The sequence below is a fragment of the Ursus americanus genome, chromosome 14, assembly GCF_024610735.1.
Source record: "Ursus americanus isolate L20-20 chromosome 14, mUrsAme1.1.p, whole genome shotgun sequence".
NCBI classification, from domain to species: Eukaryota; Metazoa; Chordata; class Mammalia; order Carnivora; family Ursidae; genus Ursus; species Ursus americanus.
The window spans coordinates 38222502-38245577 of NC_142140.1; the positions used below are offsets into that span (position 1 = coordinate 38222502).

The 23076-nt window shown below is 55.1% G+C and overlaps 1 protein-coding gene across 4 annotated transcripts in view; it reads right to left on the reverse strand.

Moving 5' to 3' along the window:
* The window catches only part of HEMK1 (HemK methyltransferase 1, mitochondrial release factors N(5)-glutamine), a 23920-nt gene continuing 844 nt past the window's right edge, over positions 1–23076 (reverse strand). The window contains exons 2-11 of one of the 4 annotated variants that reach the window (XM_045807218.2): positions 22237–22615; positions 21848–21939; positions 21426–21519; positions 17227–17361; positions 16834–16898; positions 16518–16567; positions 15448–15556; positions 14506–14601; positions 14241–14354; positions 1–7264 (exon numbers count right to left, since the gene is read on the reverse strand). In XM_045807218.2, the coding sequence (XP_045663174.1) occupies positions 7228–7264; positions 14241–14354; positions 14506–14601; positions 15448–15556; positions 16518–16567; positions 16834–16898; positions 17227–17361; positions 21426–21519; positions 21848–21939; positions 22237–22464 (1020 nt within the window). In that variant the 5' untranslated portion in view covers positions 22465–22615 and the 3' untranslated portion in view covers positions 1–7227. Of the gene's footprint in view, positions 7265–10522; positions 14074–14240; positions 14355–14505; positions 14602–15447; positions 15557–16517; positions 16568–16833; positions 16899–17226; positions 17362–21425; positions 21520–21847; positions 21940–22236; positions 22616–23076 lie in introns of those variants that run through there. The other 3 variants (XM_045807220.2, XM_045807217.2, XM_045807219.2) reach the window with 3 other exon arrangements.

Consider the following 23076-nt stretch of genomic DNA (forward strand, 5'->3'; position numbering starts at 1 on the left):
CTATGAACTTCTAATAATATATGTTCTATCCTCCTATTCAACAAAGAAACTTTCATAACAATACAAAATCTGTAGTTTTTCTATGTCTGGAAATCATATAAAAATACCAGAAAGTCAGAGAGCAAAGATGATTGAGTCTCATGATTATTGCTCATGTCCAGGTGTTCAGTGGTGTTAGGTGAGTAAGAAAATAAAGACATACTGAATTCATAAAGTATTATATATTTGTTCTGTAAATCTGTAACATTCACTATTCTTGTTTTATTCCAGTAAAACTATTGGCTATGTTATTATAATATATATTTTTCATATAATTACTATCCTATTGTCAGTAATGGTTTAAAAGATTGAAGTGAAATATTATATTCAAAGAGCATAAAAATATAAATTAAATGAAATATATTTAAAAACTGAAAAGTATTGGGGTGCCTGGGTGGCTCATTTGGTTAAGCATCTGACTCTTGATTTCAGCTCAGGTCATGATCTCAGAGTCATGAGATCAAGCCCTGCGTCAGGCTCCACGCTAAGATTCTCTCTCTCCCCCACTCCCTCTACCCCTCCCCGCCACCCTCTCAAAAAATAAAAATAAAAATTGAAAAGTATTTAAAATAAACTCCAAAAAGCTATTTTAACAATAATCAAAATTGGTAAAATTAAAAGGCAAAAATACATTATGTTACAATGAACTGATGTCAACATTTAAATAAAAAAGATTTAAACTAAAACTTTATTTAACTGTTTGAAATTTTTATTCACTGTTAACTGTTCTTATAGAAATAAACCTTCCCAATTCACATTCACATCCTCTGTGAACTCTGAGGCAGGGTCACAACCTCCCTGCGTTTCCCCGGGGCCTGAATGGTGTCACCACGAGTGGGCGTTTGGGTCTGTCTCACACTGTGCCAGTGCTGAGTGTCAATCCCCAGGGATGGTGATGCCCCCGTGTTCTTAGTCCATTTATTGTGAATTGATCATTCGTGTGTTTGTGATACAATCTAAATGACAGGCCCCAGGCAGATGAGGAAAGAGCAGTAAGAGACCAGGCACAATTCCCAATAAGTGGTATTGGAATGCTCTGGAAAAAAGAAAAGTCCAATGTCTACGTCACCCAGGCAACCGCCATAAATGTTAACTATTTAAACATGAAGAAGGAAACCCTAAGAGCCCTTTCGAGCACCTCCCTTAGGGTCACAACAGTATCGATTCTGGGTGAGGAAACCTCTTCTTCCTTCATGTGCTCCCCTGAATTCTTTGCAGGGTAGGTCCGTCTGGGGAAAGGAGAGTCACCTCAGAAGTGCATTAATGCCTTTTTAGTGTCATTTCCCTGCCTGGGGGGCAGGCGGGGGCTTCCCCCGGAAGTAGGCCCAAAGACAAGGATCCGAATGCAAGTAGCTTACTCTGGAGGTGATGCCAAGAATCACCTGGGGGGGGGGGGTCGGCGCCAGGGTGGCTCAGTCGGTTCAGCGTCTGCCTCCATCTCAGCTCAGGTCTTGATCTCAGGGTCATGAATTCAAGCCATGCATTGGGCTCCATGCTGGGTATGGAGCCTACTTTAAACATATATATATATATATACACTCACCAGTAGGGTGAATAGGGAGACAATTCTCCATGGTTCTCTCCCATTTCTGTATCCTTGCCTATAAAAGCAATGACTCCCTTGTCCAAACAATCATTTCAAGGGTGATTATTATAGCCTTAGTAAACAGAGACAGTGGGGCGCCTGGGTAGTGCAGTCGTTAAGCGTCTGCCTTCGGCTCAGGGCGTGATCCCGGCGTTTCGGGATCGAGCCCCACATTAGGCTCCTCCGCTAGGAGCCTGCTTCTTCCTCTCCCACTCCCCTGCTGTGTTCCCTCTCTCGCTAGCTGTCTCTCTCTCTGTCAAATAAATAAATAAAATCTTTAAAAAGAAAGAAAGAAAGAAAGAAAGAAAGAAAGAAAGAAAGAAAGAAAGAAAGAAAGAAAGAAAGGAAGGAAGGAAGGAAGGAAGGAAGGAAGGAAGAGAGAAAGAGAGAAAGAGAGAAAGAAAGGAGAAAGAAAGAAAAAGAAAGAAAGAAAACAGAGACAGTATCTCCCTGTAGGAAAAAAGGCAGATTTCTTTCTTGTCCAGCACAGCAAAGACAGTAGCTCCCTCTGAGGCCAAGGTTGGCAAGTTTGCTGGCAGCCTGTTATAAAACATTCAGGCCCCCGACCCCAGGGCCCCTCTCCTGTCATGCAAACCCACGGCATGTGCAGGCACCATCTGGCGCTTCTGGGGTCACCCTGCAGGAACTGGGGTTCAGGGAAGTGGTGCAAGAAAATGCTGCTCCTGCTGTTACTGTACCAAACTGATCCTTCTTTCTTTTTTAAGATTTTATTTATTTATTTATTTATTTGACAGAGAGAGACAGCGAGAGAGGGAACACAAGCAGGGGGAGTGGGAGAGGGAGAAGCAGGCTTCCCGCTGAGCAGGGAGCACGATGTGGGGCTCGATCTCAGGACCCTGGGATCATGACCTGAGCTGAAGGCAGATGCTTAACGGCTGAGCCACCCAGGCGCCCCCAAACTGATTCTTATTCCTGAGCCACAAGTCTAGTGCTTTCTGCCAGCAGCCTTGGAAATATAAGGGGCTAACTTGTTAGCCTGCGAGGTGGGCAAGATCTCAGAGCCTTCCTAGTTCCTGACACAGAGGAGAGGGGAAGCGAGGCAGAGAAGGAAAGGACACTTAGCCAATTGTGTTAATGAGTGGGTTCCCTCTGTGGGCCACTGAGGTGCAGTCCTCAGCTGAGAGATGGAGTAGAACACACCTCACCATTGCCCCACCCAACGACTGGGGAAGTGGGGGTGCGTAGCCAACCCCCGCCTTCACCGGCCTAGGGCTGCTCCGGAGGATGGGTTTCCAGCCACTTACCAAGCTGCCCTGCGCATCAGAGAAGGCCTCAGGCTGAGCATGGCAACTGCTGTGTGGGAACTTCAGTGGGAGAGGGTCTGACCCAGGGCCTCCAAGGGAGCAGGGCCTCATCTGAATACTGCCCGTCCCCAGGGCCCCGCACGGTGCTGAGCGCGCTGTCGTCAAGTCCGTGCCATGTGGCCCAAGGACAAGGGCCTGTTTACTTGCCTCTATCCTCCACTAGGCTGGGAGCTCCTTACGGACAGCATCGGTGGCAATTTTTCCTTCATACTCTGGTACCAAGCGTAGGCCTGACATCAGCAAACGTTCACTGAAGGTTTGTTACATGAATGATGCAAATAAAGAAGCTTCTAAAATAAACAAGCTGGGGCGCCTGGGTGGCTCAGTCAGTTAAGCGTCTGCCTTCGGCTCAGGTCGTGATCCCAGGGGCCTGGGATGGAGCCCCGCATCGGGCTCCTTGCTCATCGGGAGTCTGCTTCTCCCTCTCCCCCCACTCATTCTCTCTCTCTCTCATAAATAAATAAAATCTTTTAAAAATAAAATAAAATAAAATAAACGAGCAAAACGGAGGCAGCCAGGACCAGGCGGAGCCATCCTTAACCAGAGAAAGTCTGTCTCTCCAGAATCAAAGCGAGTGCACTTGGCAGGGAGGCGCAGGGGGCATCGCTGCATATGTGGGAAACGAGACACGAGTGCTCTAGCCATCACTATGAGTCGATATTACATTGCAGGTGTTAGCCGAGCCAAAAGACAAGGAAAATAAATAAGAGCTAAATATTAGAAAGGAAGAGACAAATGTGTCATTATTTTGGGGGGGTGAAACATCAATGTAGAAAATCCACGAGAAGCTACCCTGTGATCTCACTCGTGTAGAATTTAAGAAAGAAATCAGATGAACATATGGGAAGGAGGAAAAGAAAAAAGGGAGAGAGGGAAACAAGCCATAAGAGACCCTTAACTACAGAGAACAAACCGAGGGTTGATGGAGAGAGGTGGGGGTGGATGGGCTAGATGGGGCATGGGCATTGAGGAGGGCACTTGTTGGGATGAGCACTGGGGGTTGTATGTAAGTCATGAATCACTGGATTCTACTCTAGAAACCAATATCGCACTGTATGTTTAACTAACTAAAATTTAAATTAAAAAAAAAAAAAATCCAGGGCACCTGGGTGGCTCAGTCGTTAAGTGTCTGCCTTCGGCCCAGGGCGTGATCCCAGGGTCCTAGGATCAAGCCCTGTATTGGGCTCCCTGCTCCACTGGGAGCCTGCTTCTTCCTCTCCCACTCCCCCTCCTTGTGCTCCCTCTCTCTCTGACTGTCTCTCTCTCTGTCAAATAAATAAAATCTTAAAAAAAAAAATCCAAGAGAAGCAACGAGCAACAGATCTAAGAGAAACCAAGAAGTGGCCGGTTATAAGATAAACCACATAAATTAACAGCTTTCCCATGCATCAGCAAGAACCAGTTAGGCCATCCCCCTGTGTAATAAATAACAACAAACACTGTACAACAGATAAGCAGCAAAGCTAACCTTTCATGAGGGGCATGGGCCTCTGAGAGCCAGGAGAGGAAATGAGGCGTGAGAAACTGAAAACCGCCTTCCTCTTGACTGTGAGTTTTACCCCCCTACCTCCCATAACCCACTGAACTTTCTCCGGAGCCCTGAGCCAGGTGCACAGGCAAGATCCTGATGTCCTCCCCCAAGCTGGCCCCTCTGCATGAGAGGCTGGATGCAAGTTGGCCGTTCCAGAGGCTGGGTCGCCTGGGTCCTGGAGACACAGCAAAGCCAGCAGCTGTAGCCCTGGACAGCGTTCTTAGCACTTAGGGGTGGGGAGGAGTGAAAGCATGGCCAGGTAGCAATGGGGCTTGGAGCCTCGTGGGGCAAAGGCAGCCCCTCTGCCCCCTTCCTGAGACCAAGTGGAAGGGAAGAGCTCTGCAAAGGAGCGGAGAACTCTGCCCGGGCTATTTAATGAAAGAACAGCGCTCCGCAAACCTGAGGGTTCTGTACACGTTGTCAGCCCCCACCCTTCATCTGGCCAAACACAGGCCAGGCCTAGCACGCAGCGGAGGGGTGCTCAGGGAGCGGAGGAATAAACACAACCTGGAATGGCAAACTCGGAGGGGCCCATCTCGGCTCGAGTGCAGTGCTCCAGGCCTTCTCCGTCAGCGGGCAGTCTCCTCCTCCCGCAGAGGACACATAGGGCCTTGCTGGGCCTTCAGAGAACGAGCAGAGCTGGGGGCAGGGGGTGATGCCCAGGAGAGGCAGGTGCCTGTCCCAGCTGCAGGCCCATCCCCGTGACGGGCGAAGTCTGAAGGGCTGGGCTGGCGGGGGGGTGGCTCCCACTGTCTCTGCCTCAGGGACCCTCCGCTGTCAGCCTAGGCCTCTCGAGATCAATTTCATGTTTAGTAGGTGGGTGAACAGGAGGTGGAAATAAGGGGAGAGACGCTCAGGGGAATCCAGAGACAGGGGAACCTTCCACAGGGTCAGAGAGTGTGGAGGAAGCATTTAATTATAATATGGAAGTCTGGGTTTCATTCAAGTACTAGAGAGGGAGAGGCAGAAAGAGAGAGCATTCCAAGAATCTAGGACAGCCCAACCAGACACGTGGTCTGCAGGAAACCCCCGGCAATAGTCCATAAAGCTTGGGGATACCCTGTGGTTGGTCCTCAGGTGAGTTTGCTGGGACAATCACCAAACTCATCTCCCAGAGTTTAATGCTGTGTGGTCGTCAGGGGGTGTCAAGCCCCAAGTTCCAGGTCAAAGAGGTCAGGGATATAGACAAGGCACCCAGGTCTGGCTCACTCCCTTTCCAGATCACCCCTAACTTGCTGTGTGATCCTGGCTGAGGCATGGGCCCTCTCTGGACTTCAGCTTTCTTTCCCATGAAATGGGGGCACAGTACTCAAGTTCCCATAGGCTCCCATGGGCTCCCGTGACTCAGAGACAGTGGTTGGGCCTCCAAGACAGGATGACAACCCCCCCCCCCCACACACACACACACAAGGTCCTGACCTGGCTCCCAGAGCCTAGAACTCCCTCAACCATGGGAGGCCCTGCATGGACACCCGTAATCATGGACATGGACCCAAGCGCTCAAGTGCCACACCTATATGTATGCACGGGCACACGGGTCCCTGCGTGGGGGTGTACAGGTCTCTGTGATGTGCGGTGTGATGTGGCTGGTTCCCCCAGACCCTAAAGGCTCCCATGGCTCCCCATTGCTGACCAGAGCAAACCTAAGGACCCAGCCACGCACTGGGGGCCTGTCAGGAGGAGTTGCTGTCCAAGTGCACGAGTTCCTCAATGACAGGCCCACCTGAACCACCCCACCCCCTGGCTTGTTTACAGTTGGTGCTCAACGCTTACAGGTGAACGATGGGGCCGGCAATGGCAGAGGAGACAGGACAGATAAGGACCTCAGTCACCCCTTCCCCGGGCTTGGGAGGCAGCGTCAGCCCTCAGTAACCTCACAGAGGCTGTTGGCAGGAAAAGAGGACTTGTCCCAGATGCCGCATCCTCACATGACCCTGGATTCCACCCCACCCAAGTGGCCCCAAGAGGAGGCTGAGGTACTGGGCTCTTGGCTGTGACTCAGCGGAAGGAAGGCAGGAAGGGGGGGGGGGTGCTGGGCCCGAGGGTTTTGCTTCTCATTTCTGTCTTTCCAAAGCATAGCAAGTTCCCAGAAATGAAGGTACCCAGAACTACAGAAACCCCAGGCTTTCAGGGGCACTGGGTTCCCCAGTCCTCTCACCCCTGGAGATACCACCATAGGGCCCAGGGAAGCCCCTCGTCCCTGTCCCCTGCTTGGAGGCTTCTTCTCTGCCCCAGAACCAGGGATTGAGTACCTGGAAAGTCCACATGGGAGCCAAGAGGGAATTGTGGGTTCCTGAGACTTTTCAGGAGGATGTGGCCCAGATTCACTTGCTAAGACAGATGCTAAGTGAAAGGAGGCTCTGGAAATCTCTAGGATGTGTAGGGCCAGAGCAGCCAGGGCAGGCTTCCCGGGAGAGGCAGAGGCAGAGGCCGCAGTCACTAAGACCCCAAAGGAGCTCCACGAGTTCCCTCCCCCTTCCCTTCCCCTTCCTCCTTCCCTTCTTTCCCCTTCCTCCTTTCCTTTCCTTCCTCTTGCTTTCCCTCTCTATTCTTTTCATATTTTTTGTTATTACAAAGAGCCCAATTTAAAAAACCACACACAGATTCAAACGGGCCACCGAATTATGACACGTGTGTCCAGAGAACCAGGTTTGTGCTGAGCTTGAACTAAGGCTTCTCCTGCGGTCCCTGTGAATGAAAGAGACGGAGAGGCGGCCTTCAGAAACACTGCCGCCACTTGTAACCACTTACCTGTGAGATCGGGGGTCGCTTGGTCCTGTGTCACTGAAATCAAACACAGAGAGAAACTGATCTCCGAGGCTGACATAAGACTGGGGCTTCTATCCCAGACCCCAGTTCAAATGTGTGTTCACTGCTGTTCTTGATGGACTTAATGCTAAGAAGACGTTGAGAATGTGAACTTTAAAAATAAGTGTATGTTTGCGGCGCCTGGGTGGCTCAATTGGTTAGTGTCTGCCTTCAGCTCAGGTCATGATCCCAGAGTCCTGGGATCAAGCCCCAGAGCCCCAGTCAGGCTCCCTGCTCAGTGGGGAGTCCGCTGCCCTCTGGATCTCCCCCCCTCGTGTGCACTCACGTGTGCGCGTGCACTCTCTCTCACTAATAAATAAAATCTTTAAAAAATAAAAATAAATTTATGTTCAAGATACTACTTTTATCTTTGTAAAAATATAATACTTGAGTTCCACCGGAAACTTGGTTTGAAAGAACAAACTCTGTGGCTCTAAGTGGCCGGGCAGAATGAGGAAGAGATGCGGGACTTCGGTGCAGGCAGACAGAGGGAGCTGTACTCAGTTCTTGGGCTGTGGAATGCCTTCAAGAAGGCACCTCCTTCCAGAATCCCCCAGGCCCGGGGACCTAAAACACCTGCCTGCCACAGCAGGCTTCATCCCCGCACGCTGAAAGGGGACTCGCTTTCCTCACCTGCCCAGGTCAGCGGTCCCACCCCACGGCCGGAGGACATCAGTCTCCTTTCACCAGCAGCCACTCTCACAGCCCTCCCCTGCCCTGCACGCAGGGTCCTTTGCCTGGTTCCTCCCCTGCTTAGCGTGAAAGCTGTGCACCTGGGAGGGAAGGAAGCTTGCTTTATACCTGGTGCTTCTGGATGATTCGCCACTTTCCCCTTTGCCTGGAAGCCCTGGTGAGCCCTGCCGCTCCCCTATCCGCAGGGATGGCAGGGATCGCAGGGATCAGAGCCTTTCTCGGAATTGAGGCCCTGGGCTGCAGTCAGCCTCCGGGGCCTGCTCACCACCTCCCCACCCCCCCGGGCCCCAAGCTGGGACATCAGAGGACTGGGTTCAAACCCCACCATGGCCACTTCCCGGTTGTGTGGCAACTTAAGCCTTAGTCTCTTCACCTGTCCAGCAGCCAAGGAAGCCATTCCTGATGTGCAGACAGGATTTCTGCCGGGGTGTGCAGCACCTGGCACCAGCTGGCACATGGAGATGCCAGGTTACAGTTGCTGGCCGTGTTCAGGCGTGGGAGAGTGGTCTGACCTCTGCCCCCACAGGTCACATCTGGATCTCCTTTTTTTTTTTTTTAGATTTTATTTATTTGACAGAGAGACAGCCAGCGAGAGAGGGAGCACAAGCAGGGGGAGTGGGAGAGGAAGAAGCAGGCTCCCAGCGGAGGAGCCTGATGTGGGGCTTGATCCCAGGATCATGCCCTGAGCCAAAGGCAGACGCTTAACAACTGAGCCACCCACGGGCCCCACATTGGGATCTCCTGACGCCTGTCCACGGCCCTACCCTGCCTCTGGGGTGTCCTGATGGCACCCCCCACTCTTAAGCTGACTATCCCCACTACCGCACTCTCCCGTTTATGGTGGCTCCAGGCGCCCAGGCTCCGGTCAGAGTCACGGGCCCCGTTGTGGTCCTGGCCACCCCTCCTGCACCCAAGCCCTCAGCAATGGTTGAGCTGCCATCAGGAGCTACGTTAGGGGCTACCTGAAGAGCCATGTGAAAGCGCCACACCATCCAAGTAAATGACCACAGGCCCTTGGCAGCAATGGAGGCTGAGAGCACTGCACCAGGAGTCAGGAGGCAAGTCCTCTGCGAACCTGAGTAACCCCCTCCCTTCTGTTTAGAAAGAGGGAGGATCAGGGAGTGGACGTGAGTCTTGCTACAATACACCCCATCTATTACCCCATTGCTATACACCCCATCTATTACTATCAGGCCCTCCGGGCTTCATCCAAAGCATATCAGGGGAATCCGAACTCTCAGACCTGCCATGAGGCACACCAGCCCATGTCTGGCCTCCCAGTAACTCTCCCTGCAGCTCCTGAGTTGGGACTGTGGCTTCAGGAGTGGTGCCTTGGCCAGGTGGGATGGTGCCGCCAGAGCCCCCGAGCCCCCTTCATCTGGAGTCTTGGTCCCAGCCTGGACAAGGACAGGCTCAAGGACTCTAGGTGGTCACTTCAGCTTTGGGAACCACAGGCTGAAAATCCCAGGAATGACTTAATTCTATCTGAGCCACAGAGCCCAGTCCAGGCCCGTAGCAGGAGCTGGGAACTGGCACGTGGCTAGAAGGAGCCGAACCCTCCACAGCTTACATGGAGGAGTCGGGTCCATCAGCTTGACGTCAGGGACTGCTGTGCCCATTTCACAGATGTGGTCCTACAACCCAGTGAGTGTAGGGCCCCTGCTTATCCTCACATACTCAGGAGGTGCTGGGCCAGCCACGTGACTCCACGGGGGTCAGGACCGGGCTCAGATCCAGTCTCAGATCCTCTCTGAAGGCCACCGGAGATGGGCTGTGGAAACCAGCCTTGCTTCCCCTCCCCTGACCGCAGTCCCTTTCCCAAGCGGCCCCTGGTGCCAGGTCCACCTCTCCAGGGCCCACCCGGAGCACTCTTCAAGCCTTTTCGCTGCAAGGGCCAGCACCACCACATAGGAGACCTGTGGATGGGGGGCCCAGGCAGCTTAGGTCTCCAGATGGAGAAGGGTTCCTCACTCCAGCCACCCCACCTCTCAGAGCAGAGGCACTCAAGGCAATCTATCCCGCACCTCAGAATCCCCCCAGCCCCTGCCCATGGCCAAAGCAGCACTTCGCTGCACGCACCACCATCAGTATTCGTTTCCTATTGCTGCCATAACATATGACCACAAATCTGGCGGCTTAAAACAACACGAATTTATCATCTTACAGTTCTGGAGGTCAGATCCAGAATTAGTTTTACTAGGTGAGTATCAAGGTTTCGGCAGGAATCTTTTCTTTCTTGAGGTTCTAGGGCAGAGTCCATTCCCTCGCCCTTGCCAGCGTCTAGCGGCTGTCTGCATTCCTTGGCCCACGGCCCTTTTCTCCGGCGGCCTGTGACCTCTACTTCCCTCGCGTCTCCTCTCACTGACAGTCTGGCCCCCCTCTTTTGAGGACACGTGTTGATTACACTGAGCCCATTTGAATAATCCAGGCTAATCTTTCCATCTCAAGATCCTTAACCGAATCACACTCACCAAGTTCCTTTTGCTGTGTAAGGTAACACATTCACAGGGTTGAGGGATTTAGGACACAGGCATCTTTGGGGCCCTTTTTCCGTCTGCCACAGGAGGGGTAGGGCTGTTTTGCCAGTCCCCAGCCCCGTCCAGACGGCTGATCCAGGACTGAGGATCAAGCCTCTATCCGTGACAGGGGATCAGGCCGCTATTCTGGCCAAGACTCCGGCCTGGGGCTGGCTGGATCCCAGAGCTCCAGGAAACCTGGCGCCTGCCCCTGCCGCCGCCAAGGACAGCCTGTCCTCCTGGCGCAGCCGCCGTGCTCGGATCAGGTGCACTTGAGCCCATCAGCAGCCATGGCTTAACCGGGACAGCTGCCTCCCTCGGGTGAGAGGCCGGGCCCTCCCGGCTTCTTCTCCCTACTGGCCAGAATATGCAAACGCTGCCGTCAGATCAGACGTGAGCCACACAGGAAGTTCCAGCTTCATTCTAGAACACGCATGTGCGGTTGGCTTATTAGTGGCTATTACTGACCTTGGGGGGTGCCAGACTCCCATGGGGCCCCGGAGAAATGAGGGAGACAGGGAGGTTTCCAAATGCATGGGGCAGAATATCACCGGTATTGGCAGAAGTTTGGGCTAGGGGCCGGTGGGGAGAACAGAGAGGTCAGGGCAGGTGCTCTGGAGGGGGCAGCATTTGTGTTGGAGCCTGAAGGAGGGGATCGTTGGGACTGGCGGGGGGTGGGCAAGGCACTCCTGATGAAAGGCACTGCCTGGGTGAAGGGAAAGAGTTGTGTTGAGGGAATGGAGAGTTCTGCAGGGAGCCTGCAGTCCAGGGCAGTGGACTGAAGAATCCAAAGGTGGACAGGGAAGGACATACTGGCCTGAAAAGGTTAAAGCAGCTCTCAAAGCCTGTTCAGCAGTGGAACCTGTTGTTCTGACGGAAGCTTACTCAGAGCACCGACAGGGCCTTGAAAGGGTCTGCAGGGCCTTTCCCACAGCCATCCTTCCCCACCTCTTCAGACCTGAACTCTGCAGGACACAGCGACCACACTCAAATCATGAGACAGCCAAGGGTTTAGGGCAGGGATTGGCAGCAGTTAATGGCCCAGGGTCCAGCTACAGGCAGGTGGCAGAAAAGGGTTTGGGGGCACATTTCAATAGAGCAGCTAGATGGGCCCCAATGGAGAAACCCATGGGCAGCTAGGACAAGCATCCAACTTTAGGCAAAGCCTCAGTTTCCTTAACTGTCAGCAGAGGGAATGGAGTTGCCTTCAGTGTACATCAGTTAAGGACTCCCAGCCCCCCTGCCCATGCTTAGGGCTTGGCTGAAGGAGGCTGGGCAGGCAGTAGGCACATCCGAGACCTCAGGGCCTGAAGAGCCTGGACTCTACCATCAGCTCCGTGACACATGCTAGAGGGGGCAACTCATCTCTTGCTCTGGTCCCAGGAAGGTGGGAAGATAGGGCAGGTGAGCCTGGCTTTCCCCAGGCGGAGCCACGGCTGTGGTGGCCGGGACCTCGGGGCATTCAAGCCCTGTTAGGAGGGACAGGAGGGGCCTCACGGTTTTCTGGGAAGGGTTGTCCCCAAAAGTGGCTCCCGCTTCAGTGACCCCGCTGTCCCTACACTGTTACTCTCCTCATGATCTTCCCTTAGGGCGCCATATCCACGTTTGCCAAGACCTTTCCTCAGTGATGGGTCTGAGGCCAGGAGGGTGAGACCATCGGGGAAGCCAGCACTGGCTGAGGTGTGGCCAGGCTGTGGGACAAGGGGCAACAGACTGCTGGCTCAGGGCAGTTGCCCTGAAATGCTGCCGAAGACAGCAAGAGCCGAAGGCATAGGCAAGAGGAAAAGGGCAATACCGATAAGGCCCTACGCAGGCAGAGGTCTGAGAGCACAAGGGGCTCTGAAAGCCAGAAGCCTCACTCTGGCCATGCCCCACAGCACCCTCCCAAGTTCCTTCCAGACAGCCATGACAGGGAGTCCCTGCTCCTTAGAGGACGGCATGCAGCTGGGGCTGGGCTAAGGGGCAGGATACCGGAGCCCTGGGAGCCGTCATGTGGCCCCTGCTTAAGCACACGTGATCCCCAGCTACATTGGGGGGGAGCCGGGGAGGTCATTCAGACCAGGTATGACCCCAGCAGTATAGACTCCCAAAGGCAGGGACCTCACTTCCCATCTCCACTTGGCTACCTCCCACCACGGGATGTCAGGTAGGCCCCATCTTCTCTCGGGGACTGCCTGCCGGGACAGTGAGCTTTCGGATGCCAGCCACACCCCCACCTGGCTGACTCAGAGTCAGATGAGGCTGCTACCCTGCGCGGCCCTTGGAACCAGGAGAGCCAGCTTCTTGCAGGGAAAGGAGCTGCCCGAGGTCCCGGTGTAGACACAGCCCTGGAGCCCAGCAGCCTGGCTCCAGCCACCCACTGGACCACACTGTCTCTGGCCACCGCACCACCAGCTCAGGCCCTCGGAAGTGCCAGTGGGGTGAGCCAGCCCGGTCTGCCACGTTCCTCAGGACCCAACCTGATGCAGGGTCACATCAGCACCTGCTGGCCTGGAGGTTTCCTGCCGCTATGGACAGGAGGGCTGGCTTCTAGGGCTCCTGGCGGCCACACATCTGCACAGACCAGAGCTGGGGTGGAGGTCACAACCAGGTGCCCGCTCTTCTGGGCTTCTCGCTCTCCCCAGCCCCAACCAGGGACAGAGGGGTTATCTGAAACTCCAAGGTCAATTTGGAAGGAATGTTTTAGCCAAAAGCTATGAGAATAAAGAGTAAACATAAACCCTGCTCACTGCTCACTGACACAAGCTTTCCGTTAAATAAATGTGGACGTGTGATACCAGAACAGTGCAACCAAGGCCCTCAGCCCACTCCCCTCCAGGAAACAAGCAGCCATCTCTGAGCCAAAGCTCAGATGACACTCCTGTGCTCAGAGCCTAGGCCCAGTCAGGGAAGTGTGCGGAAACACACCCAGGGCAGTGGAGGGCTCAGTCAACCTCCAGGATTGAGCTGCTCAGTGCCAAGCCCCCTGGCATCCAAGGCCAGGAGAAGCACCCATGTGCCTTTCTGCACACCGTGCCCCCACACCTCCACTAGGTGGGAGACCGACGGCTAGCCCTGCGGGGGCAGGGGGAAGCTCTTACCCCCAGCGCTGCCTGCGGACAGGGGATCAGGTGACCCTCAAACCACAGTAACAAAACATTAGATCACTACTTGTTGGTCTCTTGACACTTTATTGGCCGTATCTCCCAACATCCCCAAGGCAATTCCACCCATAGAGACATTGAGCAATCTGCCCTTGGCCACACTGATGTGATGGAACCAGACCGGGAACCTAGGTCTGCTCAGCTCTGGGCCAAACTGTGGATGCCCTTGTTCTTTGCCACCCCAGGAAGGACATCCCTACCCTTGCTTCTACCGCTAAGTCTCCTAGAAAAATAGAACATATAGAAATGCAGAATCACAGAACCATGGGAAATATCATAAGCACTTGGGTTCTGGAAGGTACTATCACCTCCCCCCAAGCAGCATTCCAGGAAGAACGATCAGCCAGGCACTCTGGCAGGCAGGGGCCATGGCCAGGCATCCGCAGGGCAGCCACGCTGTGGCCCAGACCTCCGGATATGCAGGAACCGGGGCCTAAGGAGACAGGGACAAGAGGCCAATTACTGCCTGATTCCCAGGGGATGAGCAGAGAGTGGGAACAGCACACTCCCCCTACAGCCAGAGCTGTGGATGGCCTGGGCAGGAAGACCAGTGTGGTGGCTGGGGTAAGAGTGGGGTAGGGTGGGGTGGGTTGAGCTCACCTCCCACAGAAGTCCCTGCGCACAGCCACAAGATCAAGGGACAGGTCAGGCCGGCTTTGAAGCCAGCTGCCAACGAGCTCTGGGTGTCTCGGGTCCACTTCTAAGAAGATGCTCCTACATGGGGGAGATATGGGTCAGCTTAACCAGGCAGGGCTGGGACCTACACTTCTGTGTTGCCTGGGCTGGGAGGGGTAGGGTAAGAATGACTGTTAGGGCAGGCCCAGTACACACTGGGACAGACCCAGGAGACCCACCCTATCCATACCCGAAGTCCTTCAAGAGCCAAGGTGCCAGGGCCAAGATGTAGGTAATGATGTCCATGCCCTCCTCCCCACCATCCAGGGCTAGTGGGTCTTCATAGCTGAAGGGGAAACAGAGGGAGGTGAGAGCCTCTGAAAAGTGTGGAAGAGCTGAGCAGGGCCCTCCACAAAGGGACCCGTGGGACTTACGCTCTCAGCCTCAGAAAATCTGAGGACCCAGAAGAGGGAGCCCCCAAATGGCAGCTCTGATTCCCCTACCTCCTACAGGCAGCACCCCACCAGGCAGGGCTGGGCTACTCAGTGAATCCCACTGACTGATAGCAGGTCATGAAGGTCTCCCCACAATAAGGTGCTCCTATGCTTGGTCTGGGGAGGCCTGGAGCTGACCCAGAACACTCCTGAGAACCTGGTAAAGGGGAGCCAGCACCCTGACCCACATTACTGCTGCCTTGTCCAAGGACTCCTGGGCTACCCCTGGTTCTCAGCCCGTTCGAGAACAGGATGGCTCAGTGCAAAACTTGGAGTAGGTCTTAGTCCCAGCTTTCCTGCTAAGCCCCCACATGACCTTGGACCAGGCACCTTTCCTCTCCGGGCCTCCATCTTCTGTAAAATGACGTACCCGCCCGGGTACCCTCTATGTAGTCTATACCGCATCCACTATGTGCGTCTGCGAGGTCCTCCCCATGGCCCTGCAAAGGTCTACCACTCCCCTTTCAAAGGTCAGAAATGAGGCTCAGAGAGGCTCGGTGATTAGCCAGTGACCTTCAGTGGGAAGGCAGAAGCTGAACCAAGTAGGTCTGTGGGCTCCAGAATGAGCCTCTCTTTCAACATCGCTGCCCCTTTCAGTCCCTTCTCCCTCCCTGTACCTCCCAGTGGTGCAGTCCCCCAGGGCAGACACATCCCACCAGGCCCTCTCAGGCCGGCCTCCCTCCCACCACATGCTGCACCTGCGGATCTCAGGGGCCAGCTGTTCCATGTCTTGGTGGAAGATGTAGGGAGGGTTGCTGACGACCAGGTCCATGGGGCCCCACGGCAGGAGGTGTGCCCAGCTCCCCTCTATGGTCAAAGGGAACACATAGCAGAGAATGGGTGGTAGCTCTACCTGCCACCATGGCCCTTGGGTAGCCCCTCTCCTTGAGCCACACCCTGGGCCTACCTCTGGACCTGATAACCCAGGCTTGCAGACTAGTGCCCAGGGTCCCCGCCAGCAGACCGGTCAGGAGTATATATACTCTGAGGCGGCAGCTCTTCACCTCGAATACCCTTGCCCTCTCTTCAGCCTGTCAAGAACCTCCTCAATAAGCAAACCTCTGCTCAAGTGCCACCTTCAGGAAGCCCTCTCTGATTGCTAGGGCAAAGCAAGGGCCTCTGTCCTCTGCGGCCCCACAGGTCCTGCCATGCACAGCCTCCCAGCCAACATGGACTGAGAGTATGGAGGGTACGCCTGCTTTCAGTCAGTCAACTCCTGGCAACTCCGTTTCCTGGTTCCATCCAGGTGCCATGTGCTACACCAAGTGTACCACACTCTATGGATGGTGCGTATGAGGCTCAAAGATCCTGTGGATACGTAATGCACCCAGAACCCAAGGACGCTCTACAAAGGTGTGGCTGAGCTGTACTGTGCCTGGGCCAGACAGGGCCAGGGCAGGCAGGTACTAAGGTATTAAAGTATTTTGATCCTAAAGGCTTTCTCTTGAACTTCTGCTTATCTCTTGACAACAAGCAAGCCCTAGTTAAAAACTCATTAGTTATAGGGGTCCAGAAAGTAAGATAAAGACCTTGTGGCTGGTCCCTGCATAGGTCAGGTCAGCCCAGGAGGCAACAGGGACTTGCCTGTCCTCAGCAGGGATTGGTCTGAGAACCCCCATGTGTGTGTGTGTGCGCGTGCACACACGCGCAGGGCCGTATATGAATGAATGGTGGGGAAGCCCTCCTTCCATCTCTGCAGAGTGCCCACCCACCAAGCAGCACCTGTGCCCAGGATCCGCACCCCAGGGAAGATAGGTAGGGAAGATACCTAAGGTCACATCGAGGGGGACGATCTGAATTCTGTCCAGCAACTGAAGCCTGGAGAGATGGGAAATGAGGGTGAGCATAGGGGAGACTCACACCGGCGGCTACCAGGACTATGAGAATAAACCCTTCTGGGACTGGTAGATCTCTGGGATCTCTGGGATCCCATGTGGGGTCCATGCCAGGCCACCTCGCCCCGCCTTCCTGTTCTTAGGAGTGGAAAGCAGACATCAATGAGTATGACATGTAAATAGGGATTGAGATCAGGCCCCAAAGTTGGACTTCCCCAATCCTGACCCTTTGTCCCCCCGCCCACCTACCTCTGAGCATTCTCGTGGGTCAGGCAGATGGCAGCTTCTCCTTTATCCACGGCAATGACTCGGCTCTGTCCCAAGAACAAACGAAGGGTACGTGGGAGGCAAGGTGCCCAGAGAAGCCAGGCTTGGAGACCAGAGCTCTCCTCCATCCCCCTACCAGAGAGAGGGAAATACCCAACAGCTGTCCCCTCTTTGTAGCCAGAGTCTGGCCAGACAGAAGGGGATGGGAGTTAGAGGCTGTGACCATGATGGGCTGGGGGCAGCCCTGTCCTTCCACGTCTGGTCACCTCCCTCAAGTGCTTCTAGCAGAGATGGGTGCGGGAGGATGTGAGAGGGACACTGAGTGGCAGTCCTAGTCTACTCAGGGTGGGGCACAGGGATGCAGAGGGGGCTCACCTGGGGAAGCTGACTCAGCAGGCTGAGGGCGATGGCTCCCGATCCGCAGCCCACCTCCAGGATGAGGGGGCCACCCTGGGCTCCCATTGCACAGGGACTCTGGGCCACCTCCTCCAGGACCCATTCAACCAGCTCCTGTGAGGCAGAGGGTCAGAATCAGAGCTAGTGCGACCCTGGCCCCCCTGGGGGTCTTGGCACAGAGGCCCAAGCATGGTTAGCCCATGTGTGAAGGTAGCGGGGGTGGCTAAAGCCAGACTGAACTTCGTGTCAGGCCGTGGCCAGGTCACTCTGCCTCTCCACGCCTCAGACTCCCCATCTGTAAAACTGAGCAGCTGAGGATGACCAACCTCATCAGAGTGTCAGGAGGATTAAACAGAACCACATTCATGAAACACGGACCCCATTCCAGCACAGTGTTCAATAAACCCCAGCTAGGCCCTTTATAGACAGCCTGCCATTTTGTGCTCATGGCAATGCTAAGAACCATGCCTGATGGTCCCTGGCCACTTCTCTGTGACTGGCCCTGCTTCCAGAGCTGTCCCTCCCTTAATCTGTCGGATCCTCACAACTGGCCACTGAGGAAGCCAAGGCCCAGGCGTCAAGACCCCTCCTGGAGCCCAACTTACAGCTCGTGGTGCCTAATTATCAGGAGCCCAAGTGTCACCAGCTGAACTTCGTCACAGAGCTGAACTTAGGACGCTCCCAGGGAGGTTTCCACGCCAAAAGGACAGGGAATTCCCTTCATGGGGGTGGGGCATAGTAGGGAGAACACAGTCCTGCCTGAGCCCCATACCCAAAGGGGCTACGGCATACACAGTGCATGGGGTAAGTGGGTATGAGGTGATGGGAGGTGCCTCACGGCACCATTCCTGTCTTGGAGGCTGAGGGACACTTCTAGACACTGTCACTTTGGAAACAACAGGCTTTCAAGTGTTGCCCACCATCTGCCACCTGCAGGGACTGTGGTGGAAGCCAACAGAGGGTAGAGGTGAGGGTGGAGGGCTGCTGCTGCCCAGACGCCAACTGTTTCTAGCAGTGGAGTGAGGGCCCAAGTAGCCAGGCATGGAGCCAGGGGACAGGCAGTGTGCCTCCTTCTCAAAGGCAGCCCTAGTTGGGACTCCTGCGATCCCAGGCAGGGCTGGCTCAGGGAACGGGCAGAGGGACCAGCTTCCCTCATCTGTAAAGAGGTCTACATCCTCCAGAAAGGCTTCCTCCTCCCCTGCGAGGCTCTCTCTTGGCTTTCCTCATCATGAGTCTCAAGTATAGGATGCGGCTTACCTCTCCCACCGGACTGCAGGCTCCAGGATGGGAAGACCAGGGCTCTAACCCACCACAGTGTGTCCCAGAGGCAAGGCCTGGCCCTCGGGGGGCCTCTTGGCTACTTCCCAAGAGCTCAGCAAGCTCTAAGTGGTTGTGGGAAGCTACCCTCTGAGTCTCAGATCCCCCACCAGGTCCCCCCAAATCCCCAACATCAACAGTCAGGCTCCGTGGCTCCAGATCGCTCAGACCTATTTTCCAGATAGGCTCCTCAGTGCTGAGTCCCAAAAGGCATTTCATCCTTCCAGGCCCTCCAGTCCCCGGAGCTGAGAGATCACCTGTCCCCAGGGTAGCAAGTTCAAGACGGGCAGAACTTGGCCAATGGGTCCAACCCTTCCTGTACCCCCCACTTGCTCCCACCAGGCCTGTACCAGGCACTACTGGAGACTGTACGGGTGTTTGCAGCAATCTGGGCCCACAGCGTTGGGACTGACAGCGCAAGCAGCCTAGGGCTGTGGTGGAGACTGTGGTGTCAGCGCTGAGACCACGTACTAAGCGGCTGGTAGGAGAGCTGAGACTTGTCAGGGGTGTGAGCCTTTCCTGGTTTCCTGGCCACAGACAGACCTATTCTGGTTAGAGAATGACCTCTTGGCCAGCCTCCTCACAGAGACACCCTTGACCTCAGAGACACGTACCACATATATGAATGGCCACCCCAGGCAGCGTGTGAAGCTGAGAGACTGGGCCTCCAATGCCACCAGTGCCCTCTAACCCCTCCATTACACTCCAGACCACTCGAGAATTATCTTGGCTATGGGACCACCTGGGGGCTAGGGGTAGAGACCACCCGCAGAAGTCCAGAAATTCTCCTCCTCACCAAGTGAAGAGCCGCCGGCCTCCATCAGCCTGAAATTGGTGGCTCTTCAGGGGAGGCTGAAAGCCAAGGGGTCACAGACCCAGGGCACCTCCTCCACGTGAATAAAGGAAGAATCCAAAACCACGATGGGATAGGGATGGGGGAATGTGGGGAACAGGCAGCTTTTGGCTCTGCTGGAGTCACTGTGTCAACAGGACCCCATACCCCCTCAAGAGGTCAGCCCAGGCTGAGTGCTGTGAGCACCCTCCATTAGGATGCTCTGGGTGGGCAGCCCGAGGAAGGTGGCATTGCCTCCCTCAAGCCAATCACAGACAAGGCACTGAGCCTCCTACATCCCACAGAGCCTCACCTCCCCAGGTGGGACAGCAATGGCTCACACTCCTAGCCTTGGGTTTCCCACTGTACATACTGCTAGGCTGAGGACTTGAGGCACCTTCGCACCCACAGGGAAAGCCCAACTCATCAGGCCACACGCCACCTACAGCTTCGCATTTCTGACTTCTGCCCCCATCATCAGAAACTGCCCTTCGGTGGATGGAAAGAACACAGGCACCGTGATCTCTCCCCTGCCCCCATTCTCCCTACTCCCTGCCACAGGCCACGTCCTCTCAAGTTCTTGGTAAAGCACCCCCAATGCGGCTTCACATTGGGGCAAACCTGGCAAGTTCTCAGAAATGTCTGTACAGTGAGGTGAGGACCTGGCCTCCCAACCACAGCCTCCCCCTCTGTCTTCCCTCCCCCCATCCCCCTTGCAGCAGAGCTGCTCTCCTGGCCCAGACCCACACAGGAATGGCTGGGGAGGCCCCACATTGGAGCCGGAAAGTTCACATCCGACATTCAGAACCCTGGGGCACATGCCTGGTGCCTGGTCAGCTCTGAGGGGGCTCAAAGATCATCATGGTTGCTTCCCTCCCATGCCCTGACCCTTGGCAGCCTCAGGAGACAGTGAGTGACCTCCCAGCCAGAGGCCACAGGCTTGGGGAAGATAACAGGGACGCCTCCCAAGAGGCTCCAGGTGGCAGGCCACATCCTGCTCTGGCTCTCTGCACCCCATCCCAGCTCGTCCAATCCCAGAGGGGTAGCCCCATGGGAGGTATGGGGCCCTGACCCAGAGTCAGGAAGTCCGAATGCTGCTCCCATGCTCCTCCCCTTGGCAGCCCTGTGACTTCAGGAAGCTCCCAGATTCCCTACTGTCCCTCCCAACACTGGGCTGTAAGGTGAGCACCTGGCTTCTCAACCACAAGATGTGGAAGCGAATGGGGTCAGAGGGTTACTTGGCTGGGGGAGAGAGGCTAGGAAAGTGAGGAGGGGGCCCTGGGTCCCTGTTTGGGCAAGTGAATGAAGCCTGATCTTTCCCAGGAATTGTTGTGTGGCTGGGTACCTTTCGAGAAACACCCCTCCTCAGAACCTGGTGCCCTCTAGCTTGCCCATCAGCCCCCACACAGCTCCATCCACCTGCTCTGCTCTCTCTCACTCCCTACAAGGTCAGGGGGAAGCCCAAGAAGGACCACAGAAAGCATCTCTCCCAGAATAAAGGTGCCTCACCCAGGGACAGCATGCTGAGGCCACACAATCCCCAGTCCTAGTAATTTGAGGACTACAGATGATTACCTGACCAGACAGTAGATCTAAGAGGACCACCAAGTCACAGATTCCCTCCCTAGTCTGGTGGCCCAACACTCTTATCATCTGGGCCCAAAGAGGGCAGTGATTTCCCTGAGGTCACATAGCTGTACCAGGCCTCCGGGTGTCCAGCGGGAACCCTATCCACTTCAGCCATGCCTCCTGAGGACAAGGGCATTTTCCCCCCCATGGATTGGGTAGGCCAGGCTTGCGTACTGGGGCAGTGGCCTGGGACGTGAGGACAGTCAGGGAGGCCGGCAGGAGACCCTTGCACTCTTGGCCCCACCTACCCAGCCAACCAGGAGACACCACTATGGAAGAGCAAGGCCTCTGAGAACCACAATCATGGGGTCCCAGCGCCGCCTAGAGGAAGTCTGGGGCAAGACAGGTGCCCCAAACCCCACCTCACCCCCATCCTGCCCTCTCCTGGTGGCACACCTACCTCTGTTTCCGGGCGAGGGATGAACACTGGGGGGGCCATCTTCAGACTGAGCCCTTGAAAGTCCCACTCCCCGAGGATGTACTGCACAGGCATCCTGCAGAGGGGGTAGCTGGGTGATCCTCACTGCCAGAGCCTGGGTCAACAGGACCATGACGGCGTTGAGAGATACCACTTGCGGGATACCAAAAATGTCAGTAGGGTCATGCCTCCTGTGCCCCAGGACTCTGAGCCCAGCCGAGGCCTTCCCCACCTCCCTTCCTCCTTTCTACTCACATGATGCCCTATCTCATCAATACCTCCTACCAACACCTCCCCAGTCCTTGGATACTTTCCTCCTTCCGGACTATGAATTAGTTGGGCTGGGGGAAACCAGACACCTATTCCCCGCATAGAGCCCTCAGGTCTGGCCCATGGGTGCTCACCTTTGCAGTCGGCGGCTACTCAGCTCCTGGATGCACTGCAGCTGCCGAGGGGTCAAGGGCTGGGTCCGAAGTACTGGCCTCAGGCTCTGAAACTGCCCCGCAGAGAATGTGAGTGGCTGGCTCCCCCATCTAGGGGCCTGACCCAGGTTTATGTGGACAATGCCTATGGGCCCAACACTGGCCACCTTGGTCATTCCTGGACACCTACTGCTTGACACACATTGTAATAGTTCGTTGGATGAATGACTAAGCATCTACCTAAGACATTCCTTCAGTAAATTCCCATCGCTCTCAGCTCATCACTCTCAGTGGAGCAGAAAAGCCTGGATGTTCTTCCCCGGGGTTCTCCCTCCCCCCTTTTCTGCCCTCTTGACAACACTGCACTTAACTGTTTTGGCTCCAAGGACATGAGCCACGATGTACTCACTGGATGCCTGGGCCTCAGGGATGCCCCTCTTCTCAAAGACTGCAGTCCAGTGGCTGACCAGGTCTGTGGCATTCAACGACCCAGACAGAGGCAGATGGGGCTGCCATGAGCTGAAGGCCCAGCCCCTGGTGCCTGCCCTCCTCCCGGGGCCAGACAGGAGGGCCCAGAGCATTCGGCCCCCAAGCTCCATGTCTCAGGGAAAGATTCTGCGGAGTGCTCCCAGGTCCCTAAGTCTTCCTTGTGATATCAGCTGCTGAAGATGATCACTGGCTCCAACCAGATGGAGATGGTCATGGGCTCTGGCTCCTCAAGGTGACCCTGGTCCAGATGTGACTGCCACCCTGGGAGAGGGAAGGAGAACCAGGAGAGCAGCTGAGCCTTGTGTGACCCACTCCCCTCTGATCTGCTGCCTGAGAGAGGGCATGCTTTTGCTCTGCTACCCCCTTAACTCCGTTTTAGACCCTCACCCACCTATTTGATTCTTCTATGTTTTCTTCATGTTTTTAGCTAAAGTGGGCTGAACCCAGAGCTCAGGCCCTGGCGAGGCACTTCGGCCCAGGCTTGAGGGCCGAACAGATCTGTTCCAGCTAGTGTGTGTGACCTTGGGAAGATCATCATTTCTAAGTTCCAGTGTCCTCCTCCATGAAATGGGGAAAATAACACCAACTCCATAGCAAGCAGTACATTAGACAACGAATGTCAAGGGCCTGGGAGCCAGCTCAACACACAGAAGGGACTCAGTGTTACATACTCTTAACTAATACTACAAGAGAGAGGAGACTGCCTTTGCTTGGGAGCTTTG